The sequence below is a fragment of the Crinia signifera genome, chromosome 7 (genome assembly GCF_055691185.1).
Source record: "Crinia signifera chromosome 7, ASM5569118v1, whole genome shotgun sequence".
Lineage (NCBI taxonomy): Eukaryota > Metazoa > Chordata > Amphibia > Anura > Myobatrachidae > Crinia > Crinia signifera.
The window spans coordinates 35,721,587-35,744,709 of NC_139223.1; the positions used below are offsets into that span (position 1 = coordinate 35,721,587).

The following is a 23,123-nucleotide window of genomic DNA, read 5'->3' on the forward strand; positions in this document are numbered from 1 at the left end:
GTCTCAGCAACAGGGCTCCGTCTTAATGTTTCCTCTGCATTATTAAAGGGCAGGAGTGCAGCGAATCCCCAGCTGTAACCGGATGTTCATTCTAGGAGAACGCTGAAATCCATGTATAGGGGAAGGGGGTAAATAAAGGGGTGAAATCCACACTGTAAATGCCTGGATCGCTTTTTTGTAACTGCTATAGGCGATGTCTACCCTAATATGTCAATGTGTATATACCATTTACCTCCCAATCATTTGGTTGGGATCCCCTACACGACTACCCCTCACCCCTATCTCTCTAATATAATGTTTTGTGGTTCTTGTTGTGTCAGAGCGTCCCAGAGGTGGATCCGGCAATGAACATGCATACGCCCCAGACCCACCAGCGCACCAACTCGGACACTCTTTCCGTTTCCTCACAGTCACCGTTCATCGCCCCGGCAGGACCGCCTCCAAATGTGGGTGGACCAATCACCGCCAACTCTGAGCAAGTATGGGACTAGAGTGTATTTTTGCGTTCCTGTGTTGAGTAACCCACGGTTCTGCTGATCTGGTCTTGATATGAAACAAAATTCATGGCGTGTTGGTGTAAATGAGTCTAGAATCTATACCAGACCATTTAATTGCAGCACATTTGATCAGTGGTTATTTGGCCGTGATCCGGCCGAGGACTGGTTAAGCGGATTTCGCCACAGCAGCATTGCATTTTTTTTATCCTGCAGATTGAACCCTTTATTTCAGCTGGCTGGTGTGTGACACGGCATCTTGTCCCCTAACTTGTATGACCTACTCACAATGTCTGCTTACATCTCCAGATCGGCCGCCTGAGAAGCGAGCTCGATATCGTCCGCGGAAACACTAAAGTCATGTCTGAGATGCTAACGGAGATGACGCCTGGTCAGGAAGAGGCATCTGATCTAGAGCTCCTACAGGTATGGGGATTCTGCAACCTTGTTCAGGGAGGGACGGCAGTGAGGTGTCTTCTCTTTTGGAAAGATGTCCTCCGATCTGGTCTCAGGCGCTGTTTCTGGCCTATTCATAAGATTGTAATCCAAAGGCGAACATGGCGACTTTCATAAATGGAAAAGTTGGTTTTAAGATCCAGAAACAGTACACAGCGCTAACAAACTAAATACCGTGAAAAATAAAGTGAACAAAATCAATGTGCACAAATATAAGATCAAGAGTACTTCCCTTTCATATGTTTCAATGGGAGGGGAGGTAAGAGTATCGGTCCCTTGAAGAAATTCTTTTAAAGTGTGAGGTCCGTGTGTTTTCGTATTTTTCTCAAAAAGGGCATGAAATGAAGAAAATGTACATTGTGTGAACAAATGAAATTCAATACAAATGAATCATAAATAATAAAGTTCAAGATATTGGCAGAGGCATTGGTTTTCTCCCGACTTCTAAATTTTGTCACGAAGTTTACTTCAGGGGCGTACCTCTACTCACTTAAATGTTGTATATTAAAATCCCATAAAGGTATCTTTTTCAAACACAATTTTCTGACAGAAAGGTTAGATAAGCGTACCCCCACTCACTGGTTACTCGGTGGGTTAAATCTCATCAGGGTATCTTTTGTGGAGGTTATCCCGAAACTTATATATCAGGTGAATGAATATATATTGGCGTACCCCCACTCACATCCAAGATGGTGGATAAAAGCACATCAAGGTATCTTTTATGTGTAATTCAAGGTAGAAGTCTTAAAGGGGATAGCGTACCACACTCACGGTGTTTTAGACTGGAGCCAGACGCATCAAGGTTTCTTTGTAATGTCAAAAAGGGTCTTTGTATTTTATTTCCACAGAGAGTCTCTCAATGTGGATGTTGGTAACCCCAGGAAAACAAAGAAAAAAATGATGGGTAGACTAGAAAATCTTTAATTTACAAAAAGTCCATAATTGGACTACAGATACGTACAATGCAAATACATGTAAGATAAAAACATTTAGGTAAAAAATGAAAAAATTTAAAAAGAGCAAAATGCAAAAAGGACTAGGTGACCTAAGAGGCAACGCAAGGGCATCAACACAATCACAAAAATAGGTGTTAAAGGTCCGGACAAAGTGAAGGGTTAAGGTGTCCAATGTTACCTCTGTCGGTCAAGAAGGTCCAAGATGCACAGGATCCCCTAGTGTCAACGCGTTTCGGCTCCTTTAGAGCCTTTTTCAAAGACATATCCTCTTTAAGACTTCTACCTTGAATTACACATAAAAGATACCTTGATGTGCTTTTATCCACCATCTTGGATGTGAGTGGGGGTACGCCAATATATATTCATTCACCTGATATATAAGTTTCGGGATAACCTCCACAAAAGATACCCTGATGAGATTTAACCCACCGAGTAACCAGTGAGTGGGGGTACGCTTATCTATCCTTTCTGTCAGAAAATTGTGTTTGAAAAAGATACCTTTATGGGATTTTAATATACAACATTTAAGTGAGTAGAGGTACGCCCCTGAAGTAAACTTCGTGACAAAATTTAGAAGTCGGGAGAAAACCAATGCCTCTGCCAATATCTTGAACTTTATTATTTATGATTCATTTGTATTGAATTTCATTTGTTCACACAATGTACATTTTCTTCATTTCATGCCCTTTTTGAGAAAAATACGAAACCACACGGACCTCACACTTTAAAAGAATTTCTTCAAGGGACCGATACTCTTACCTCCCTCCCATTGAAACATATGAAAGGGAAGTACTCTTGATCTTATATTTGTGCACATTGATTTTGTTCACTTTATTTTTCACGATATTTTTGTATTTAGTTTGTTAGCGCTGTGTACTGTTTCTGGATCTTAAAACCAACTTTTCCATTTGTTCAACTCCAAGGACCTTTTTGGTGTAGGTCCTATCAAGTTCCAGAGACCATTCATAGCTGCTTTTAGCGCAAAACTTCAGTCACGCACAAAATCTGTTTTGTAATGGCGACTTTCATGTCTTGCAGATCCCCCTCTTATTTCCATACCAATCGCCTTTATGTCATATTTATCAATGGGGCATTTTACCACAGTTAAATCATTTTTCCTTAGAACAATACTCTAAGAATATTCTAGTTCATTTATCCATTGTGGTACATGGGGCTTATTACCCACATTGTGGTACATTAAGGCATATTAATAATAAAACAACATTCTGCATGGCTGCTTATGATGTGAAGAAGTCATTTCATTCTGCAAGTAGTGGTGATCAGGCATGTGCCATGGCCGGACATGGAACACTAGAGATTCCTTATAGAAGATGGGTTTTATATACAGTGCGTCTCTCTAGGACCTGAACAGAACCTGCAGAGCGATGCAGCAAAGGATTGTGGAGCTTCTCTCCCGTGTGTCCAATGAGGAGGTGACTGAGGAGCTGCTACACGTTAATGATGACTTGAATAACGTCTTTCTCCGATATGAAAGGTGGGTGACACCAAAGCCCCCCCCCCCAAACCCGTCGTCCTCATTTCAGGGTAAAGTAGAGGTTGTTGGTTGTAAAGCGATGCACATCGGCCATATTAATGTATCCTAGCAGCCAATCAGGAGCTGAGTTGGCGCGATTGCATACATGAATACGCCAAACTGTGGCGTATTTCCAGTAGTAAATTTCCACATGTGGGCAATATTTTTGGATACAATTCCATATAGTTTATATGTATAGATGAAGTAGCTGTATTACTGTAATGTAGGAATTTTCTGGTTGCTTATATTCACCACACAGAGGGGTAGATGTATGAAGCAGTGATAAGGGAGGAGAAGCGATAAAGTGCCTGGTACTTTATCACCGGCCAATCAGCTCCTGACTGTCCCTTTTTAAACCCAACCTGTAACTTAACAGTCAGGAGCTGATTGGCCGGTGATAAGGTACCAGACGCTTTATCACTTCTCCTGCGTTATCACTGCTTCATACATCTACCCATGAGGCCCAGGCTGAGGAAGTGCTAATTAGCAGTGGAGACGTTCATGTGGAAGGAAGTCGTTGGTCCCAGGAAGTTGGATGTTGACTCACATCCGTGGGTCCATGTTGGACACCAGTGTGTACTACATTAATGCAGGCCCACACTAAGGTCAGGTCCCTCATATAGACAGGCGGTTGGTGCTTGAAGGAGGGACCCGGACGTTTTGAAAGGGTGTCGGGGAAAATGCAGATGGTACCCAGGCATGGGGGGACCTCTGAAGTCCGCTCCGGCCCAAAACTGTCCACATTCTATTGCAGCACCGAGTATGTGGCTGCTTCACCTGGAGGGTGGGGTGGGGGTGTATACCCATTATTTGGTGAGTGGACTGGATTTGCTGTTCTTCATATGCCATTTGCAGCTGTGCACAGTGGTGGGGCAGTGGTTAACTGATCGCTGAACTCTGGTCTGAATTACCCCCAATATTCTAAGAGCGGCTTTCCTGCTGTATAAGGACCCCAGTGGCAGCACTCATATCTTCCATCTCAGTGAAGGCAGTACAGGGACAGTGATATGACTGTAATCTTGGCATGGGCACCAACTGTCTTCTCTTTACAGGTTTGAACGCTATAGGACCGGCCGCACTGCTCAGAACACGAACGGGGTAAGTCTGGCATTATCCGCGAGGTATGGTGTGAGCCATACGTAGTCTAGCTGTGTGGTGACCTAGTATGAAGGCCCATGCAACACAGGGACGTGTCCTGGAGTACTGGTCGATATGGGTTTTCCCACTGTCCCCTCCCCACGCTCATCTGCTTCTTCCTGTTGCAGGTGCTAAGCGAGGTCACTGAGGATAACCTGATAGACCTGGGGCCGGGATCTCCAGCGGTGGTCAGCCCGATGGTGGGAAGCACTGTTCCAGCATCACTCACCTCCCAGCTGGGGGGACTTGGTAATATGATTACCTCTGCTTATTCTAATGTTACATGAGCCATTATAGTGTGACCAGCCTAAACTGGGCTTAAATGGGCATTTGCACAGTTACTGGGTAACCATCTGCAGACAGGAGGCTGAAGGCCTGGTGTATGATTACGTTCTAGCATGGAACCCCATATTATGTGACTGGGCTTTCCTGGTGCTTTGTAGACACAGGGCAGACCATGTGTATTAAGCGCCAGCTTCCTCTTCAACCCCCAAACCGGCCAAGTTCTCTAATAGAGACTGGTTCTAATTCTCAGGGGTTCTCAAACTCGGACCTCAGGACCCCACACAGCTCATGTTTTCCAGGTCATGCGGCCGGTACACAGGTGGAGCTAATTATTTCACTTGATTCTGTGAGACCTGCAAAACCTGCACCACGTGTGGTTCTGAGGACAGACTTTGCGAACCTGTGCTCTTTTCTATCTCTCATGTATAACGGTCAGTAAGTCCCTCGCCCAAAAATGGGTACAGTGTGAAAGAGCCGGGCTGATATTACCCAATGTACGTTGTCCCTGATACAATTTGGAGGTATGCTGTAGCGCCACCTGCTACCAGTTGCGGTATTTCACATCTTCAGTCAGTCACTAATCAGATTACGCTGGAGAACAGGGGGGGCGTGTACAGGGAGCGGTGATTCCATTCTGCCTTTCTTTCCTAGATGTGGGTGTTACTAGTGTGAGCACCACCCTGAACTCAATACCAGCCTCCAACCCACGGGATGACTTTGACATGTTTGCACAGACCAGGACCAGTTCTCTGGCTGACCAGCGAAAGACGTGAGTGCGGCAGCTGCCTGTCCTTCTTTTATTATGGAACAGTTGTTACAGTGTTGTGGTATAGGGATGGCCTGACCACTACACTGGGCAGTGTTACTCTCCAAATATCCGGATGTGTTTTGTATAAATCAGGCATCACAGACTTTAGTGTTTAAAATAGCTGGTGTATTGGAGCTTATGGCATTGTGCTGGTCCTTGTCGCGGTTATAGCTCCCGATTCAGACCTGCGCATGCGTACGGTTCGCAGTACGCATGCGCGTGGCCATCCTGCAATGAAATACTGCAACTAAAGCAGGCCATGCTCCTACAGATTTATTATCAGATCTGGCTGGTAATGGATGAGAGCAAACAACGGTTTACCATTTGCTGTGAAATGCTGGGAAACTGACAAACGGTCATTCAGATATTACCAGGTGTTTGTTGCAACCAGCCAGATCTGACAATCAATCTTTAGGTGTATGGCCAGCTCAATTCTATACGCTGGCCATTCGCAAGGTGATTGGCAGATAGTAGGCGCCTGTGGGAGGAAACTGCCGTTTAGTGGGAGTGCTAAGATAAACGCAGACGTGTCAGAAAAAACGCTGGGAGTGTCCGGGGAACGCGCAGGTGTGCCTGAGTGGGAGGGTGTGTGACGGCTGCAACAGGCCCGGATATTCCTTTTTCCATCTCAGTTAAGGTGCCCATACACGTTACAATTGTATACAATATCGCATGTCATCGCATCTCGGTTTTGCGATGAGATCTAGTACAAAAAAAGTATGTGCTGCACATCCTTTTTGTACTAAAGGTGCCCATACAGGCTGTGATTATCACATGCATTTTGTACTTTTAAAGTACAAAACGCATCGCATGTGCGATAATCGCACCGTGTACCTGCGGGGATGCGATGTGCGTCCCCGCAGGTACAATATTGTAAAGCACAAAAAGTATCTGCAGGCAGTACTTTTTGTGCTTCATTGCATCGCATCAGTACAGGAGTACATGCGATGCGATGTCCATAAAAAAAAAAAAGTGGCTAAAATCGCATCGCACCCGCAAATTACAGTACATTGCATCGCATCCACTTCAAGTGGCGACATCGCATGGCAGCTTGAAGTACAAAACGCACAGCACAGTGAAATCGCTGCGTGTATGGGCACCTTTTAATCTCATCTCATCGCAATACCGAGATGCGATATTTGTATACAATAATTTAACGTGTATGGGCACCTTCAGTCTCTGGCAACTCTGCGATGACTGGTGCCGGGTGTGGATCATATTGTCGACCGACTTAGGTAGACAGACATTAGGTCGACACCGTTGGGTCGACAGGCAGCATGGTTGACATGGGACAAGGTCGACAAATGCGTTAGGACGACAGGTCGCGAGGTCAAGATGGTTTTTTTCACTGTTTTTTTTTACCCGAATGTCCACACAGTCGACATGGACACAGTTGGAAGTGAACCGCAGCCCCTCGTTGCACTCGGCACGCTATTTTATTCTCCTACCACGCCTTAGTGGATGGTAGGGCATGAAATACCGCCTGTTGGCTCAACCCATTTGTCGACCTAGAACCCTGACGACCCAACGGTTTTGTGTTAAGGGGTAAAAAATTGGGTGCCGGATGACTCACCGACAGGGGGGATCCCGACTCACAGGGCTATTCTTCCTTGTGATGGTCCATGACCCCCATAGAGGGAGAATAGAACCTGTGGTGAGCGTAGCGAGCACCGGGAGCGCAGCGAGCCTGCAAGGGCCTTCCTTGCACTCGCCCCCCTGTTGGAGCACCAGTAGTCAGGATTCCGACGTTGGGATACTGACTGTCGGAATCTTCCCTGTCGGAGCGCCATACCACACCCAAAAAAAACAAAGGAAGGGGGATCTCATTCCATCCATGAGAATGAAGGAAATAACGGAACTAGCTTACCCGTTGTTTAATCCATAAGTAGCTTTTAGACATTGAGCATTTGATATGATAGCCCTGCAATAATCATAAAGCAGGACAGGATTTCAGGATATCTTGGTGGTACTATTGTGACTCTATCACCCTCGCTCATTTAAGGAGCCCAATGGCTGAGATACAATCTGGAAAAATGAAATTGTGTCGAGTTTACCGTGGTGACTGCTTTCCTGTTTTGTAACGACATAACCTTTGTGCCTGTCAGAGTGACCTACGAGGACCCGCAGGCTCTAGGGGGGCTGGCCTCGGCTTTGGATGTCCGGCAGCAGAACACAGGAGGGGTAAGCAGCATTATCTAATGAGCTGGATCCACAGAATAACATTTTCCCGTAGTGAGAAATACGTTAAGCAAACCGGTTCTCTAACCACGGTACAGATGGTAGCGTGCGGTACTTCCTCTCTATACTGTTGGTCGGATGTCTCTGCGTACAGAGCAGTGCTGCAGATGTGCTGATGACCTGCCACGATCAGTAGTGATCAAGTGTCTGTATTTGTCAGATTACCTGCTGGTATAATGGTACATCAATCCCTCCGGGGTCAATGGTATCTAGCCTGTGTGTACTTATTGTGCTGACCTTGTCCTATAGAGCATTTCCCATTGACAGCCATATTGTGACATTACCCTGTGCTATTGGTTACAGTTATTCACTAGTGTTAAATCTGTTTGCTTACCAGTACACAGGGGGGGGGGGAGGTGGTGTCTTATTCTTCACGGATAAGGTAGTTATTTGCGTGAGAGAGTTCTTACATGGATGAAGATGTTCAGGTCAAAAGACCGGTTTCTTTACAGCTGCAATTATTGTGGGATAAGCTGGGATATACTGTACCTTGCATGCTCTGCAGACTCAGAGAGGTTAGCAGAGCAGTCCTCTGCGTATAGGAGTCTCGACCGCAGGCCCATGTGTAACCTTTAACGTACGATACGCAAAGCAGAATTCATGTACAGTGTCCCTGTGCATGTTTCTCTGTTCCGTGGCGAAGGGCATGACATCCTTCTCAGCAGTCCCACCAGGGGGCGCTCTCTCCCAGTTACAGAAAGATCACAGTCCTTGGTTTGCCCCAGTTAATCTGATTTTATTGTGTTGTAATCTCTCTCTGTTTTTCTGCTGCCTCTCTCCTCCTCTGTGCTGGGAAATGTCTGGGTTTGATGCAGAGGAGAGGTAGAGCCGGGAGCTCTGCCCTGGAGCCCATAGACAAGTGGCTCATTACACAAGGAATGGTGAGCAGCAGCGCCCCACTAACTAGACCCTGGCACCCCACCTGACTCCTCCATTACATTTTACCCACCTAACCAAGCAAACTGTGCGAGGACTCCCAGCAGCCGGATATCTGTCTGTACTGCACCTATCAATACGCCCCATATATACATAGCAATATGCTAATTCCTACATCCTAAGTACATGTTATTGTTAGGCAATATGTTCTTTAAATAGGTATGCATTGAAATACTAAAAATGTGTCTCATTGCTGCAAAGTAATTTTTGTGCAGTACCTTCCAGCAGCCTGCAGGTGGAGCCAAGTGATTTTGTTCTGTGCTCAAAGCTTTTATCATTTCCGTAAACATCAATCGCGTGCTGCATCATAACAAAGGTCTATGAAATGACCCGATTGTAAACCGAACCCACCTCTTAGACTCTGCTAAGGCAGCCATTTTGTCAACTGAATCCACTTCTATCTTGGCTTGGATCTAATAACTAACCCGGTCATCCAGTTATGGGACTACATCTAGGAGAATAGATAGTATTCGCTCTAATAAGTATTGCTTCAGCACAGGGATGTCTGCTTGTGCGGTGTGTAGCTTACCCGAGAGGTTATAACTTGAATATATATAATTAGCATTCTGCTCGGAGAGGGTAGTGCGGCAGGAAGCTCTGTGATACAACGCAGCATAAAAAGTCCACATCCACAGTTGTCCTACACCACGCCGCCTGTAGTTGGCCAGAACTCCTTAAACATAATGGCCCAATATTAGGAGTAATGTGGTGGTGGACATGCAATTGTACTGTCTATATATAAAGCGTTGTTCCTTGTTAAGGGTTGCTCCTATGGCCTGTTGTTTATACAGATATCCGGCTGCAGAGCGAATCCTCCCCCATCCTCTTCCTCAGTAACAGCGTCTGGACTCCTGTAATACACACACGTTTATTAAACACACTATATATTTCTCGAATACGTATTATTAAATTAAATTAGCCTGGGACCATTAAGGGTAGTGTAGTACGCAAATAGTATGTGGTTATTACTGGTGACCATACGTTTCCAATAACACTACAGTACTGATCTAATAGAGAACATTGGGGTAGATTTATTAAGCTTGGTGAAGTGATAAAGTGTTTTATCACCGGCCAATCGGCGACTACCTGTCATTTTTCAAACAAAGTCTGTAACTTCACAGGTATTAGCTGATTGGCCGGTGATCAAAAAAAGAAACCAGACAGTTTATCACTTCACAGAGCTTAATAAATCTGCCCCATTCTGGCTTCTAGCAGATTGTGAAGTGAGCAAGAAGCCAGTTGTAGAGAGAATCCTATCTGTCTATCTATCTCTGTCACAAGAGACATATTATCTCCCTGTGCTGGTACATTGGTACATTGTGACCTAAGATTCCGGTTTCCAGTCAGCTAATGATTATTGGTGTTAAAACCATATGCATTACTCCTTTGCCCCAAAGTGAATAGTTTCGCCATTTTGAGCTACGTGCGAAATCTGTCGGCTGTATATTGGTTTGCGTGGAATCCCGGTGTTTTTATTGTCCCCACTGATGTCCTTTTGTTGTAGTAAGTTGCATCCTCCCTTCTTATCACAGGAAACATACAGAACTGATTGCATCCACTGTCTGACAGCTACAAGTTCAAATTCCACTGTGACAAGACGTGTTTACACTGTCTGTCTAAAGTCCCCAACATGTGTGACACGTGTGACCTGCCACCTCCTCTGTGCACAGTTTGCAGCTGGGGAAGGGGGTCAAAGTGCCTGTAAAAGCTGCTGTTGCATGCTGGGACTTGCAGTTGCACAGTGGTTACCTACACTCAGGTGGACTGTAATGGGTCACTCTAGCACCCTGCACCACATTTTTTTTATTTTTTATTTTTTTTTAAAGGGCAAGAAATCTATGTGGTATATTGCTACAGTTACATCACATCTAAACTTTTGCCATTAAAAGTGCTATGCCCCTGTCACTGACTGGGTGCTAAAGGGAACATTCCTTAGGTGTCACGTCCTCCTGGTCTGGTCAGCGAGGTTCCCAGTCAGAGTAACCAATTCTTCCAGGCTCCTTGGAACAAAGCGGAGAAATCCCTGCTTAGAAATCAGCATTTTTAGCAGTTCATAAACGGGACGTTTCCTGCCCGGCACGTAATGGACACCATTAAGGTAGAACGTTAGAGTCATGTGGATTTATCCAGCTATGAGGGACCAGTTGGGGAGGGTTAGTGTTGACTAATCATTTGTGAACCCCATGAACTTGTGCTTTTATAGTAGGAGACGATCTGATAGTTTGCTGCATGCAATCTCTGTCTATCTCCTCATGGGACCAAAGCCATTAACTGTCTCCATGTCTGTTCTCTTATTACACCTAAGTGATTACACGCACGCATCTCACTGACCGCAGAGTATAGGCTGTGTGTAAATACCGTTATCTACCATGCTCACATCCAGTGTTCGGAGCACATCCTTGTGACTCAGCTGACCTGGTTGGTGGCTGCACATTGTCCGCACTACGGGGGTTATTCTGGTTCACTCGCAAAGGCACAATCACTCTGATGGACAAAACCATGCTGCACTGCAGGTGGGGCTGATGTAACCTGTGCAGAGAGAGTTACATTTGGGTGTTTCTGTGCAGGGTAAATACTGGCTGCTTTATTTTTACACTGCAATATAGATATCAGTTTGAAGTACAAACCCCACCCCAATCTAACTCTCTCTCTGCACATGTTACATCAGCCCCACCTGCAGCGGACATGGTTTTGTCCATTAGAGAGTGATTGTGCCCAGATAATGGTATTTATAATGCTGCGGATGCAGGAGGAATGCGTTGCTGCATATATTTGGGGGGAATGCCTGGTATATGGGTAATTTAAAGCACGGATTGCAGAGTTTAGGGGCTAGTGACTGAATAGTGCACAGTTGTGATTGGGATGTGGTTGCTTGGTGTGCCCCATAGCAACATACAGTACTGAAGATTCCCCCTGGCCCAGTGCTTATTAAGAGACCTGTATGCAGAAGTTATTAATGTTATGCCCCATAGTAGTACACTAATTCATTTTATGCCGCAAAGTAATGCCATTTATTTTATTTATTTTCTGAAGCACTGTAGTTCCCTAGTTTGCATGATGTCACATTGTATCACTGCCAGTACACATTATGCCACACCGTATCCCCAACTCACATTATGACAGTGTTCCCACTTCATATTATGCCACATTAGTGACTCCTGTTCATACTGTGCCACGTTGCAGATCCCCAGTTCATATTATTATTATTATTATTTTTTTTACTGTCCATGCCCATAATGGTTTATGCGCATTGTCGCCAAGCCGTTGGCACGGAGCGGTGTGGGCAGGAGGCGTGCAGCAGCCGGGACGATTGTCGCACATGGGAACGCCCAGTGTTTCAAGGGCGTCCCCATGAAAACACAGGGCATTCCCATGAGAATGGGGGAGGGACAAGGTGTGCCAGGGCCGGGCGGCTGAAGTCACATGATGGGGGTGGGGGGGGTGTAATCGCCGGGCGGCATTACAGGGACTCGCATTTTACAGAGTCAGTCAGAAACCGGGCCTATATTTTTTCCATTTCAGTTCCAATTAAGTAACATCATAGTTCCCTACACATTACAGTGAGATGATCAGATTATGACACTTTACAGTGCCCTCCAGTTCATATAGCACCACATTATATGCCCCCTTACCATTGTAACACTCCTCTCACTGATAATGTAATGTTACACAATCTTAGGAGATTGGTATGCAACTGTATCACCTGGCTCCTGCCCCCATACACCTCTGGGCCCCATAGCAATGGCATTCCCCCGCACCCAGTGTGGTTACTCCAATGCATGTAGGTTCTGGAAAAGCTGCACTCATATAAAAAAGAAACTTCTTGTACTGTTGGGAAGGACATTTTCCAGACCGTCCCCCTACTTGCCGGCCAGCTCTGATGCTTTTTACCACCATAATACTAGTCTAGGCCCGGCTCCAGCCAGCGGTTCTCTGCAGTCCTTCCCAACGGGCTGTCAGGTGCTCTGGTCCATTGGGTTCCAATGCAGAAGCGGCTTCCTGTTGCTGTCAGCTACTTGCTAATTTCCAGTCACAGTCCAGAATTATCGGGCTCAGTCTTCCCCAGACGATCTCTGGGCCCGCCATGATTATTTCCTTTACTACTCCACTGGTGGCAGCTCTTCTTATAGATAAGATGGTTAATCTAGAAGTGGGAAGTGTTTGTCTAGGCCAGAGGTTCCCAAACTGTGTGCCGTGGCTCCCTGGGGTGCCTCGGGACACATGCAGGGGTGCCCTGGGTTGGTGGACCAGGACTAGCTCAAATTATTAATGGTTAGTTATTTATGACTAAAACCAGTGCTGGTGGCTGCAAATCATAAAATGTGTACAAACAAAAGCAAATCCTACCGTTTACCACATAACTCACCCTAAGAATCGCATATAAACTCAATTTAATTTATTTATTTTTGGCCTAGGGGTGCCGTGAAAAAAATCTGAAACTCTAGGGTGCCGTGATTCAAAAAAGTTTGGGAACCCCTGGTCTAGGCCTGTGCGCTGCCTGCAGGAACACACAACTGCCACAGGATGTCCCTGACCCGTCCATGTAACACAAGTGCACCGCTTCCTCACCGCCCTCCGTGCTAACCCAGAGTCCGCTGCATTCTGCCTCATTTTCCCTCACGCCGCTGGGCTGTAATAACACCACCATCTCTATTATTTGTCTTTATTCCATGTTATTGTTTTTTTAATGTGTTTTATTTCTTTTGTTTTATTTGTATCACCAGAACTTTTTACATTGTTATGTTTTGTGTTTTGTTTCTTTGCATCCTGCTTATTTTCTGTTATTTTTGTTTTTGGGTTTATTTATTTTTTTGCCGTCTGGGCTGCGCTGCCATGGCTCAATACTTGCCGATGTGTTAATGGTCTGCGCCTGCTGGCTGTAGATCCCCGTGGCACAGGCCTCGGACATGGATGACCTAGAGGAGTGGCTCTGCACCGACGTGGTGAGATTCTCTTCTACTCTTCTTCCTTGTGCTCTAGAACCGCTGTTTGCTTCTGCGCTCATTTTCCTCACATACCTAAAACAATACTGTCTTTTCTGCTACTTGTACGGTAACCTGGGTTCACACCTTCAGATTGCTTTGCGTTGTTGGCTTGAGTACACCTGCAACTTTTACTAGCCTTTGAGCATTATTTGCGGCCTGGTGGGAACACCACCAAGTGGAACATTGGGGACCATTAGTCACTGCGCGGAGGGTCTTGCGGAGCGATATCCCGTCTTGGAGACCACAAATCCAACACCTCTGCCTCCTATAAAATGTATAGCTAGCTATGAAGGTAAATCCGTGCGTGGTGAAAGCTGCAGCAGGGAGTGTTCAAGCCAATAAATCTGTCATTGGAACGTTCCTTTAATAATTTGATATCAATGTGTTTACCTCAGGTTAAAGAAGCATTTCTTCTAACACATGTTCTAATGTCTTAGTACTGACAAATTGGGTCCCTTTTACACGCATCTTAATGTTGAGCCGTCGCCGACATATTTTGTGGCCTGAACCAATAGTATCTCATCTACTGGGATCTAGGCTGCAGCCAAAAATGGCTGCTCCAACTGTGTGAGCAGTGATAGGTGTCAGCCACTTAATAATTACAGCCACTGCACTTTAAGGCATGGTTTCCCACATGCCATAATAGCACAGTTTTTAAGGATAGCCATGATTGAGAACAGGTGACTTTGCAGGTCCATTTACTAATGTAATAACGGTTATTTTTTTATACAGTTTCTTATATAGTGCACACATGTTCCGCAGCGCTGTACAGAGAGTATTTGAACATTCACATCAGTCCCTGCCCAAGTGGAGCTTACACTCTATATTCCCTACCACATGTACACGCACACACAGACATTCTAGGGTTAATTTTGCCAATTAACCAAACAGTATTTTTTTGGAATGCGGAGTACACTGTGTAAGCCCACGCAAGCACGGGGAGAATATACAAACTCCGCACAGTTAGAGCCATGGTGGGAATCGAACCCGTGACCTCAGTGCTGTGAGGCAGTAATGCTAACCGTTACACCATCGATGCTGCCCCGTATATATAACACATGGTGGGAATGGGACCCATGACCTCAGTGCTGTGAGGCAGTAATGCTAACCATTACACCATCCGTACTACTAAGCATTCTGCTTACAAATGGCTGGAGCTGATTGGTTGGTAATTTAGCTCCACCCACTTTATCTCTCAATGGTTTAGTAAATAGACCCTTTTAATTACTAACTTAATTCATTGGAATTAACCATCTGGACCCAAGCATGGATATTATTAGATACTAATGCCATAATGACATTGTTTGTGAGGCTCTGTAATAAGCTATGGCTGGGGGAAATATGAATGGTAAAGATGTAACCGAGTACAGTCCCATGCTACAGGGAATATCTAACCTGGAAAGTGTCTGTCCTTCAGGGGCCGATCCCAGCCCTATGTGTGCACCTGGTGGGGCATCCTGCTTATGTGTCCTCTTTGTTTTTGCAGAAGGGGGATGAGCCAGAGGAAGGTGTCACCAGTGAAGGTACGTGCTGCTAGAGCTGTTCTGCACATGTGCCGACTAAGTCACGCCCACTGCGCAGACCTCCCGGTATATGAGTTGTACGCAAACCAATGTGTATAATGGCATTGCTATAAATCATTGACTGGGCCCAGCTTAATACAGGACATGCGCTGTTTATAAATGGTTGAGGCGTCTGATTTGGTGACAATACGCAGATAATCCACTAGGTGCCAGGGCCCTGTTTTACCACTTTTCACTGACGACTAATGCTGGCCACACATCAGACCAACTTTCCTCCAATCATCCAACTAGTTGGTTGGAATAAAAACCTGGTGCTGGATAGGAGCAAATTTCATTTGTTATGAAGTCATTTGTTTCCCAAATCTGAAAATGGACAACAACTGTCACTCAGACAATGTATTGCAGTTGGACGTATTTGATTTAAACAATTTCACTGATTGTTTTTGTCCAATCTCCTAAATTTGTGAGCTTATTGCCATTTGCCCCCATACCGTACCAGATTTTCAGTCCAACCACAGGTTGAGTATCCCTTTTATCCAAAATGCTCGGGACCAGGAATCTTAGATTACTGATAATTCCGTATTTCGGATTCAGTATTTATGTTGGATAAACACAAAACCACATGAAATTCAAAAAACAAGGTTTCAAAACATGAAACATAGTTTGTGTACTATCTCAGGTACTGAGGGGTAGATTTATTAAGCTCGGTGAAGTGATAAAGTGTCTGGTATTTATCACCGGCCAATCAGCTCCTACCTGTCATTTTTCAAACCAAGCCTATGACTTCAAAGTTAGGAGCTGATTGGCTGGTGATAAAAACCAGACACTTTATCACTTCACCAAGCTTAATAAATCTACCCCTGAATTTGAATGGCAATCATTTTCTTGCAGATATTTAGTGACCGTTACATATCATGTCACCAGTAGTTCGGTTACAGATGTCCCCAGTAAGTTTTTAGCAAAAAAAAACTTTTTTTTTTTTTTTTTTTTTTTCCCCCCACTTTCTGGTTTTTCTGAGTAATTCGGATAAGGGATACTCAGCCTGTAGTTGGAGGAAAGATGGTCTGATGTGTGGTCAACATTATATGTATAATAAAATACTTTTCCTAGTAGATTGGAATTCTACGTTCCCCTGAATAGTAGTTTGGCCCTCAAAGTGGCTGCCACCTCGAGCTAGGTGAACAGTTCGGCTTTCTCTCTTGCAGTGGTTGTAGACATGGAGTAAATTGATTTCCCATCGGTAATCATTTTATATGCCTGGCTACAAACTGCTTTTTGCTGCGCTGTGCAAGAGGTTGTATCCATACAATGCCTATCGGTGTGACTATAATGAACAAGATTGTTTCATGATATAAATACAAGGTTAAAACAAAGAAAGATTGATAAATCCAAGGCAATAATAAAATTCCTATGAACCTGCATAAGCTATCTAAGCGTACACAAAATATTTTGCAACCAAGGTGAATGCCGACTTCTGATTCCCAAACGCCGTTCCGTAAACGCATGTTAACTGTCATCTCCTCATTTTCTAGAATTTGACAAGTTCCTGGAAGAACGAGCCAAATCCGCAGAAAAGATCCCAGACCTCCCATCTCCCCCCACTACAGAACCCACCCTGACGGTGAACCCAGGAAGCCGGAAGAAGCAGGAGCGCGCTGACGACACGCTGTTTGCGTTGTAAATATTCGCTCTCCTCTGTATAGGTCTCATCGCGCTCACCACCTGCCGCATAAAGATCCAACCGCCCTCCAGTCCTTTAGCCATGCCCTTTATGGTGGCGCTGCCACTTGTGCACAATGCAGGCAGTTATATTATTGGCTTGAAGTTTTTAAATTGATTTAGGAAGTACAGGCTTCCAAGGAAGCTCCTGTCCCAGGGAATTGATTGGCTGTTATTCGTTCCACCCGCTCTTCCTGATTGGCAGAGAGGATTGTCAGATCAGTAACCGTAGGAATTGGTCTGCTTTGTAAAATGGCACTATGGTGACCCTTTGTGCTTGGGCGAAGTATAAAGGGGGTTTCCAGGTGTGCATCATAATGCTAGGTAACAGGTTACCCGGGTGACCTGTCTCTTCCCACGCCTACAAGGTGCTGTCAAGGCATTTGGATGTGACCAGATACCCTGAGTGCCCACTGACTGCCACTGCTATTCTCCAAGGACTTTATACTTCTGGCTATATACAGAAAGTAAAGCTGGAAGTCTCACAGGAGGAGGAGAGGCCGTCTACCTGTGTCCTTATTTCCTCCATGCTGAGATTAATGGGCTGTCAGTCTTGAATGTTCCGCCCCCGGTTGATGGATGACCTGTACTCTCGTGGTTAGAGGACAGGAGGGCGTTAGGTGCCAGGCCTGCTACTTAGTATTCTGCTGTAGTGTCCCACTGGTTGGCACTCCGCACATAGTATTTTACGGTAGTGTCCCTCTAGGTGGCGCTCTACACATTCCTGCACACTCTCTTGTAAATGTTCCTCTCTGCACCTCCAGATAACTGCAATATAGCACTGCATGTCTTATTTCTCTCTAGATATCTCTGTATCTAATATATATATATATATTAGGAAAATAATGTATACCTGAACTGCAATATTTGCACAGCTTTCTTACCTCTCATACGGAGTGGCGGACACTTGTCCAGCTTAATTAGCTGATCATTACTGCATATTGTACAGCCGCTAGCATTGCTGGGAAGACCTGAATCCTTCCACATGCTGCTGGAAAAAAAACACCTGGGAAAGATGGTTTGCAGGTGGACATTGATGCACATATAGATATTACATGGAAGCTACTAGTAACCGGTCGTCTTAAACCCTTGGGTGCCATATTGTGTCTCTACTGGTAAACCACACAAGGGGGAGTTGAGTCTGTCCATGATCCTGCTGCCTACGGGGTTGTAGTAATGTTCTGACCGATGGGAACTGAATGTCAGCAGCCTGCTACAGAGTTACTCTGTTCCCTCAGAGTACCACCTTCAGCCGCTGACGCCTCTGGCGCAAGCACCGACATGCTAACCTCGATGAATAAGCTGATGGCGCATAGTGCCCCTTTGTACTTGACCGGTGTCAATATCGCTGCTCACGGGAAAACTTAGACACGAATGCGCCTAATGCATAGAAAGCGCAGCAGCCGCTCACCGGCATGGGATGACAAAATGGAACAATGCAAGGAATAAAATAGCATAGTGATGTTATATTCTGAATCACCTTTCTTTATTAAAGGGTCAATATTCCCTTCTATTTTAAGTATAGTCGTGTATACCTCAGTAGGCTGTTGTGTTAGAGATGGGTGTTTCTGTACATTGATCGGGCGTCTTATACATATTGTATATGTATTATATTCGCTGTGTTTTTATTTCTGATCGAATGGTTGACTGCCAAAAGCAGCCAAATAGTCGCAGGGACGCGGGAAGCCGACATGGCTGCCTGACGCAGAGACCCCATATTCGCCATTACTTTCAGTCAGTAAAGTTTCTGTACTTTATGGGCCGTGGTACAGTGATTGCTTCCACAGGAGTATCTGAGCACCTCTTTTTTTTAATCTTGGTCACCCCCCTCTAATCCTAGCTCCACCCTGGCCATCTACAGCCAGTGAGCAGGGTAGCGGTCCCTGCCCATGACCAACGTCTCATCCCAGGCACCCATTGGCATTGCTGGTGACATTATCTCTTGTGTACTGTCTATGGTGGAATGCTTCTTCTTTTGAGTAACTAAAATAATGGCACACTAAGTTTTGGGTTCCCGATCACGCCCATACCTGACCCAAATGCTGTCTAAGGTGACTCGTGTTGGCGCGCCTATTGAGTTTGGCATATGTAGGGAAAGTGGACAAAGTTCTTGCAGATCTGCATTAATGTAGCCTTGAAAACAAGTTACATAACATTGCTGGTGTTAGATATACTTGCATTGCTTTCTGCCTCCAGAGGCTGAGGCTTTCTGTGCCTCGTGTACATCTCCTTCTCCGGCCCCATCTGGATGCCAATGAAATATCAAGCCATAATCTCAATTTAAAAAAGAAAATCTTTTTAATTCTGGGAAGGGATCTCTGCCCTGTGCAATAATATTGCGCGCAAAAAAAGCTTGGGGTTCAGTTTTGATAAATCATAATGGTTTGGCTGAATCCTGAACCCTTTGCCCTCCAGCTGTTGTGAAACTACAAGCCCCATCATGCCTTGCCACAGTTTTGCTATTAGGGAATGCTAAAACTATGGCAAGGCATGCTGGGATGTGTAGTTTCAGCTGGAGGGCCATAGTTTGGACATGCCTGCTTTATGGTGTATGCATATATAGTTCCAGCTCTTTGTAACTGCAGACAAAGCCAGGTGTATGATAACTATATATTTCCCATATAACTGGCGTGAGATTCGCCACCTCTGCACCCCCAGGCTACGACATTACAGCCATCGTGTCTACCCCCGTAACGTGCTACAACTAACATGTATATTTAAAGTCTTAAATTATTTTATATTTTATACATGCAAACACTAATTGTAGATTAATGTTGGGCATTTATTTATTTGTTGAACCCTGTTATTTTTTTTCCCGCGTGTATCTAATTTTTAAGCTGTGGAAGCGTATAAATATTTTAGCATTTATGATGTCTGTAGGAGTTCTTAATCTGTCCGGAATGTTCCCCCTTCAAACCCATGTATGTCTGTCTCTTAGAAAGCCGTTGGTTTTGCCGAAATGTACCACTGTAGCGAAAACCTGTACAAATACATCAAATAAATCAATAACAAGTATGTACTATCTGGCTATTCATTTCAGCACTTCAGTCCTAGTTTGAGAAGAGAGAGGCCTCTTGGACGGGTGTGGTACAGGGGTCCGACAGTCATTAGCCCGACGTCGGGGTCTTGACTGGCCGGAGCCAGACAGCATGGTGAGGGCAACTAAGCCCCTTGAGGGCTCACCACAGGCATGGTGGCTCGCTACGCAAGCCACCTATTCTATTCTCCCTCTATGGGGGTCGTGGAACCCGGCTGCCGGTGTTTTGACAGTCGGGACCAGACATCAGGTAAATGCCTGTCGGGACCCCTACTGTCGGGACCCCATCCGGCACCCCCTTGGACGTGGTAGGTAAAAAGTGATTGGTGAGGTAAAGCCCCTCCCATTTACACTTCTATCCGATTAGTCACTTCTGCAATATTCAGTCTGTGACATAATTAGTTTACACCAATTAATTTGCCGGAAATGTATTTATTTATTTACATTTCTTATATAGCGCAGCAGATTCCGTTGCGCTTTACAATAATATGTACTTATACTTACGATGGCATGTCCAATATAGGGTTGATTTTTTTTTTTTTTTTAGATGACACACCAATATCTGATATCTAATTGTGGTTACAATATATTTAAATGCAGCAATTTCAGCCATTTTGGGAACAAATTAATCATACACCCTGAACAATATCAGTAATCATTCAGTGACATCGCTGGGACGTGCTGAACAGGTCGTTGGTTTTATAGACAAAATTGACCTGCATGTTAACGATATTGAGTGTAAACACTTTTGTTAAAACCTATCGCTCAGAAGAGCCCTTTTATCTATTAAAAGATTGAGTAGTGTGTATGGGGCTTTAGAGAAACCCATATAGGAAGCTGGATAATGCAACACAATACTGACCAGTGTCTGTTTTTACCTTAGACCCTTGAGTGGTGGGTTTTGCTGGGGCAGGACAAATCTACCAGGGCAGGAAGGGCCCCCACTCACCTCCGCTCCGGCGTTTGTATGCCGGAGCTGCCCCAGCTGCAGTCAGCATTGACCACAGATGACAGGCTCGGATGTTCGCAGCGGCTTGGGAGGACTTGGGCGCCTGAACTCCTGAGCACTCCCAAGTCCCCCCTGAGCCGCCCGAACATCCCTGAGCCTGCCGCCTACGTCACTGCTGTTGTATCTGTGGATTTAAGGTGCTCATTCATCCAGCAGATGAGAATCCGGTCAGTGGCCTGCATATGTCTGATGTACTGTAACACATAAACTGCACTTTGTGTGAAGCAGACCAGTGTCGTCTCAACCAATGAAGACACAAGGTATGGCTTCAAATGCTGCCCTGTGTGCTTAAGATGCATGATGCCAGAAAGGGGGCATTTCTTATTGAGTAGGAGGTGTTCTGGACCCTTGTCTTCCGTGGGTCTGGGAGATTGAAGCTGCCCCCCGGGGACTAGTCTTTGTGTGGTGCCAGCTTATACACTGACACACAGGAACTTGGTTCTGCATGTAATATTACAGTGCAGCACCTGTGCACCCAGATGCTGCCCACAACTCCTCCGTATGATGCCACCAGGGCAAACTATAGCTTGTTACATGCTAATCACACATCCATCATGGGCTGGTGGCAGTTGCTTTAAAAATCAAAGCAAAATAAAAAAGTACATAAAATATTTATTGAGAAAACATTAACACATTGATGGTTATTAAAAAATCTAAAAACAATAATAAAGACACACACACACATACACACCACACACCGCAGTAATGGTGTGTACACATGGACGCTGGCCATGCTATTTGATTCCGATGCAATCAGATAGAATCGCACGGCAAGCCAGATGACACACCAGCAATCTGGGATCTGAAGTGAACTGAGCTTGCAATGTAACAATGATGCCTGGAATTTGTGTGTGACATTCAATGCATTCACTGATTAGGAACACAGCCCTACTCTAACTTCAATTTGGGGTCCTTAATAATTTAAAGCAATTACATTCTTTTTAGTAATACTACACTAAAAAAAAAAAATGTCAAATTTTTGCGATGAGTGATATCTGCATGTAAAATCACCCAATTATATGCAATAACCACCGCACCACTATAATATGGTTGCTGTAGGAATTATCTCATGTCCCTGCTATTCTGCAGCTGAGCATCCACATTAGGCCCTAGTAGTAGTAGTAGTAGTAATAGTACGTTTATTTATAAGGCGCCACAAAGTGTCCGCAGCGCCGTACATAGCAAACAAAAAAAAAAAATTACAAGGTAACGTACAGGGTGTGTTGAAAGATACAGTATAAATAGGGGTATAGCTGGTAGAACTAAAATCAGCATCAGTTCAGAAGTAGGTGTCAAAATTGTCAAGGAGACTGAAGATGAAGTAGAGGAAGGGAAGAACAGGACAGGAGCACAGGTGAGGTAATGAGGTAGGGTGAGTACGTGAGGAAGGAGGGCCCTGCTCATAAGAGTTAACATACTAAAAATAGGTGGGTGGACGAACGAAATACAATAGGATAAGTAGGAACGGAGGCAGGATAGGAGGATCAAAAGAGGTTAGGAGGAGGGATAGGCTAGTCGAAAAAAGTGGGTTTTGAGGGAGCGCTTGAAGGAGGTAAGGGAATCGGATAGCCTGATGGGTGGCGGGAGGTTGTTCCAGTGCAGGGGGGCAGCGCGAGAGAAATCTTGGACACGGGAGTGGGAGGAGGTGATTAGGTGAGAGGTCAGTTGGCGGTCAGCGATGGAGCGAAGAGGACGGGAGGGAGTGTGGATAGAGATCAGTGAAGAGAGGTAGGGAGCTGTGGAGGAGGAGAGAGCCTTGTAGGTGGTGGTGAGGAGTTTAAAGAGAACTCGGAAAGGAATGGGGAGCCAGTGAAGAGATAAACAGAGGGGGGAGGCGGAGGTAGAGCGGCGGGAGAGGAAGATACAATAATTCTAACAGAAAAGCATTATAGTTTGCAGGGGATGCCAAAAACCTGACCACTGGTCCTGCCTATTGAGGGCAGGGGGTAATTAGATGGCAGAGGAAAATGAGCAGAAACCAGCTCCTTTCTGCTGGCTCCAGATGG

The 23,123-nt window shown here is 45.1% G+C and overlaps 1 protein-coding gene across 5 annotated transcripts in view; it reads left to right on the forward strand.

The window, feature by feature from the left end:
* The window catches only part of TOM1L2 (target of myb1 like 2 membrane trafficking protein), a 45,864-nt gene extending 25,778 nt beyond the window's left edge, over nt 1–20,086 (forward strand). For 2 of the 5 annotated variants that reach the window (XM_083152803.1, XM_083152804.1), the window contains exons 6-16: nt 321–479; nt 804–920; nt 3,268–3,401; nt 4,493–4,538; nt 4,706–4,826; nt 5,514–5,631; nt 7,776–7,851; nt 8,724–8,789; nt 13,728–13,787; nt 15,316–15,352; nt 16,885–20,086. In XM_083152803.1, coding sequence (XP_083008929.1) covers nt 321–479; nt 804–920; nt 3,268–3,401; nt 4,493–4,538; nt 4,706–4,826; nt 5,514–5,631; nt 7,776–7,851; nt 8,724–8,789; nt 13,728–13,787; nt 15,316–15,352; nt 16,885–17,033 — 1,083 coding nt within the window. In that variant the 3' untranslated portion in view covers nt 17,034–20,086. The remainder of the gene's footprint in view (nt 1–320; nt 480–803; nt 921–3,267; nt 3,402–4,492; nt 4,539–4,705; nt 4,827–5,513; nt 5,632–7,775; nt 7,852–8,723; nt 8,790–13,727; nt 13,788–15,315; nt 15,353–16,884) is intronic. The other 3 variants (XM_083152805.1, XM_083152806.1, XM_083152807.1) reach the window with 3 other exon arrangements.
* The last annotated feature ends 3,037 nt before the right edge of the window (nt 20,087–23,123 follow it).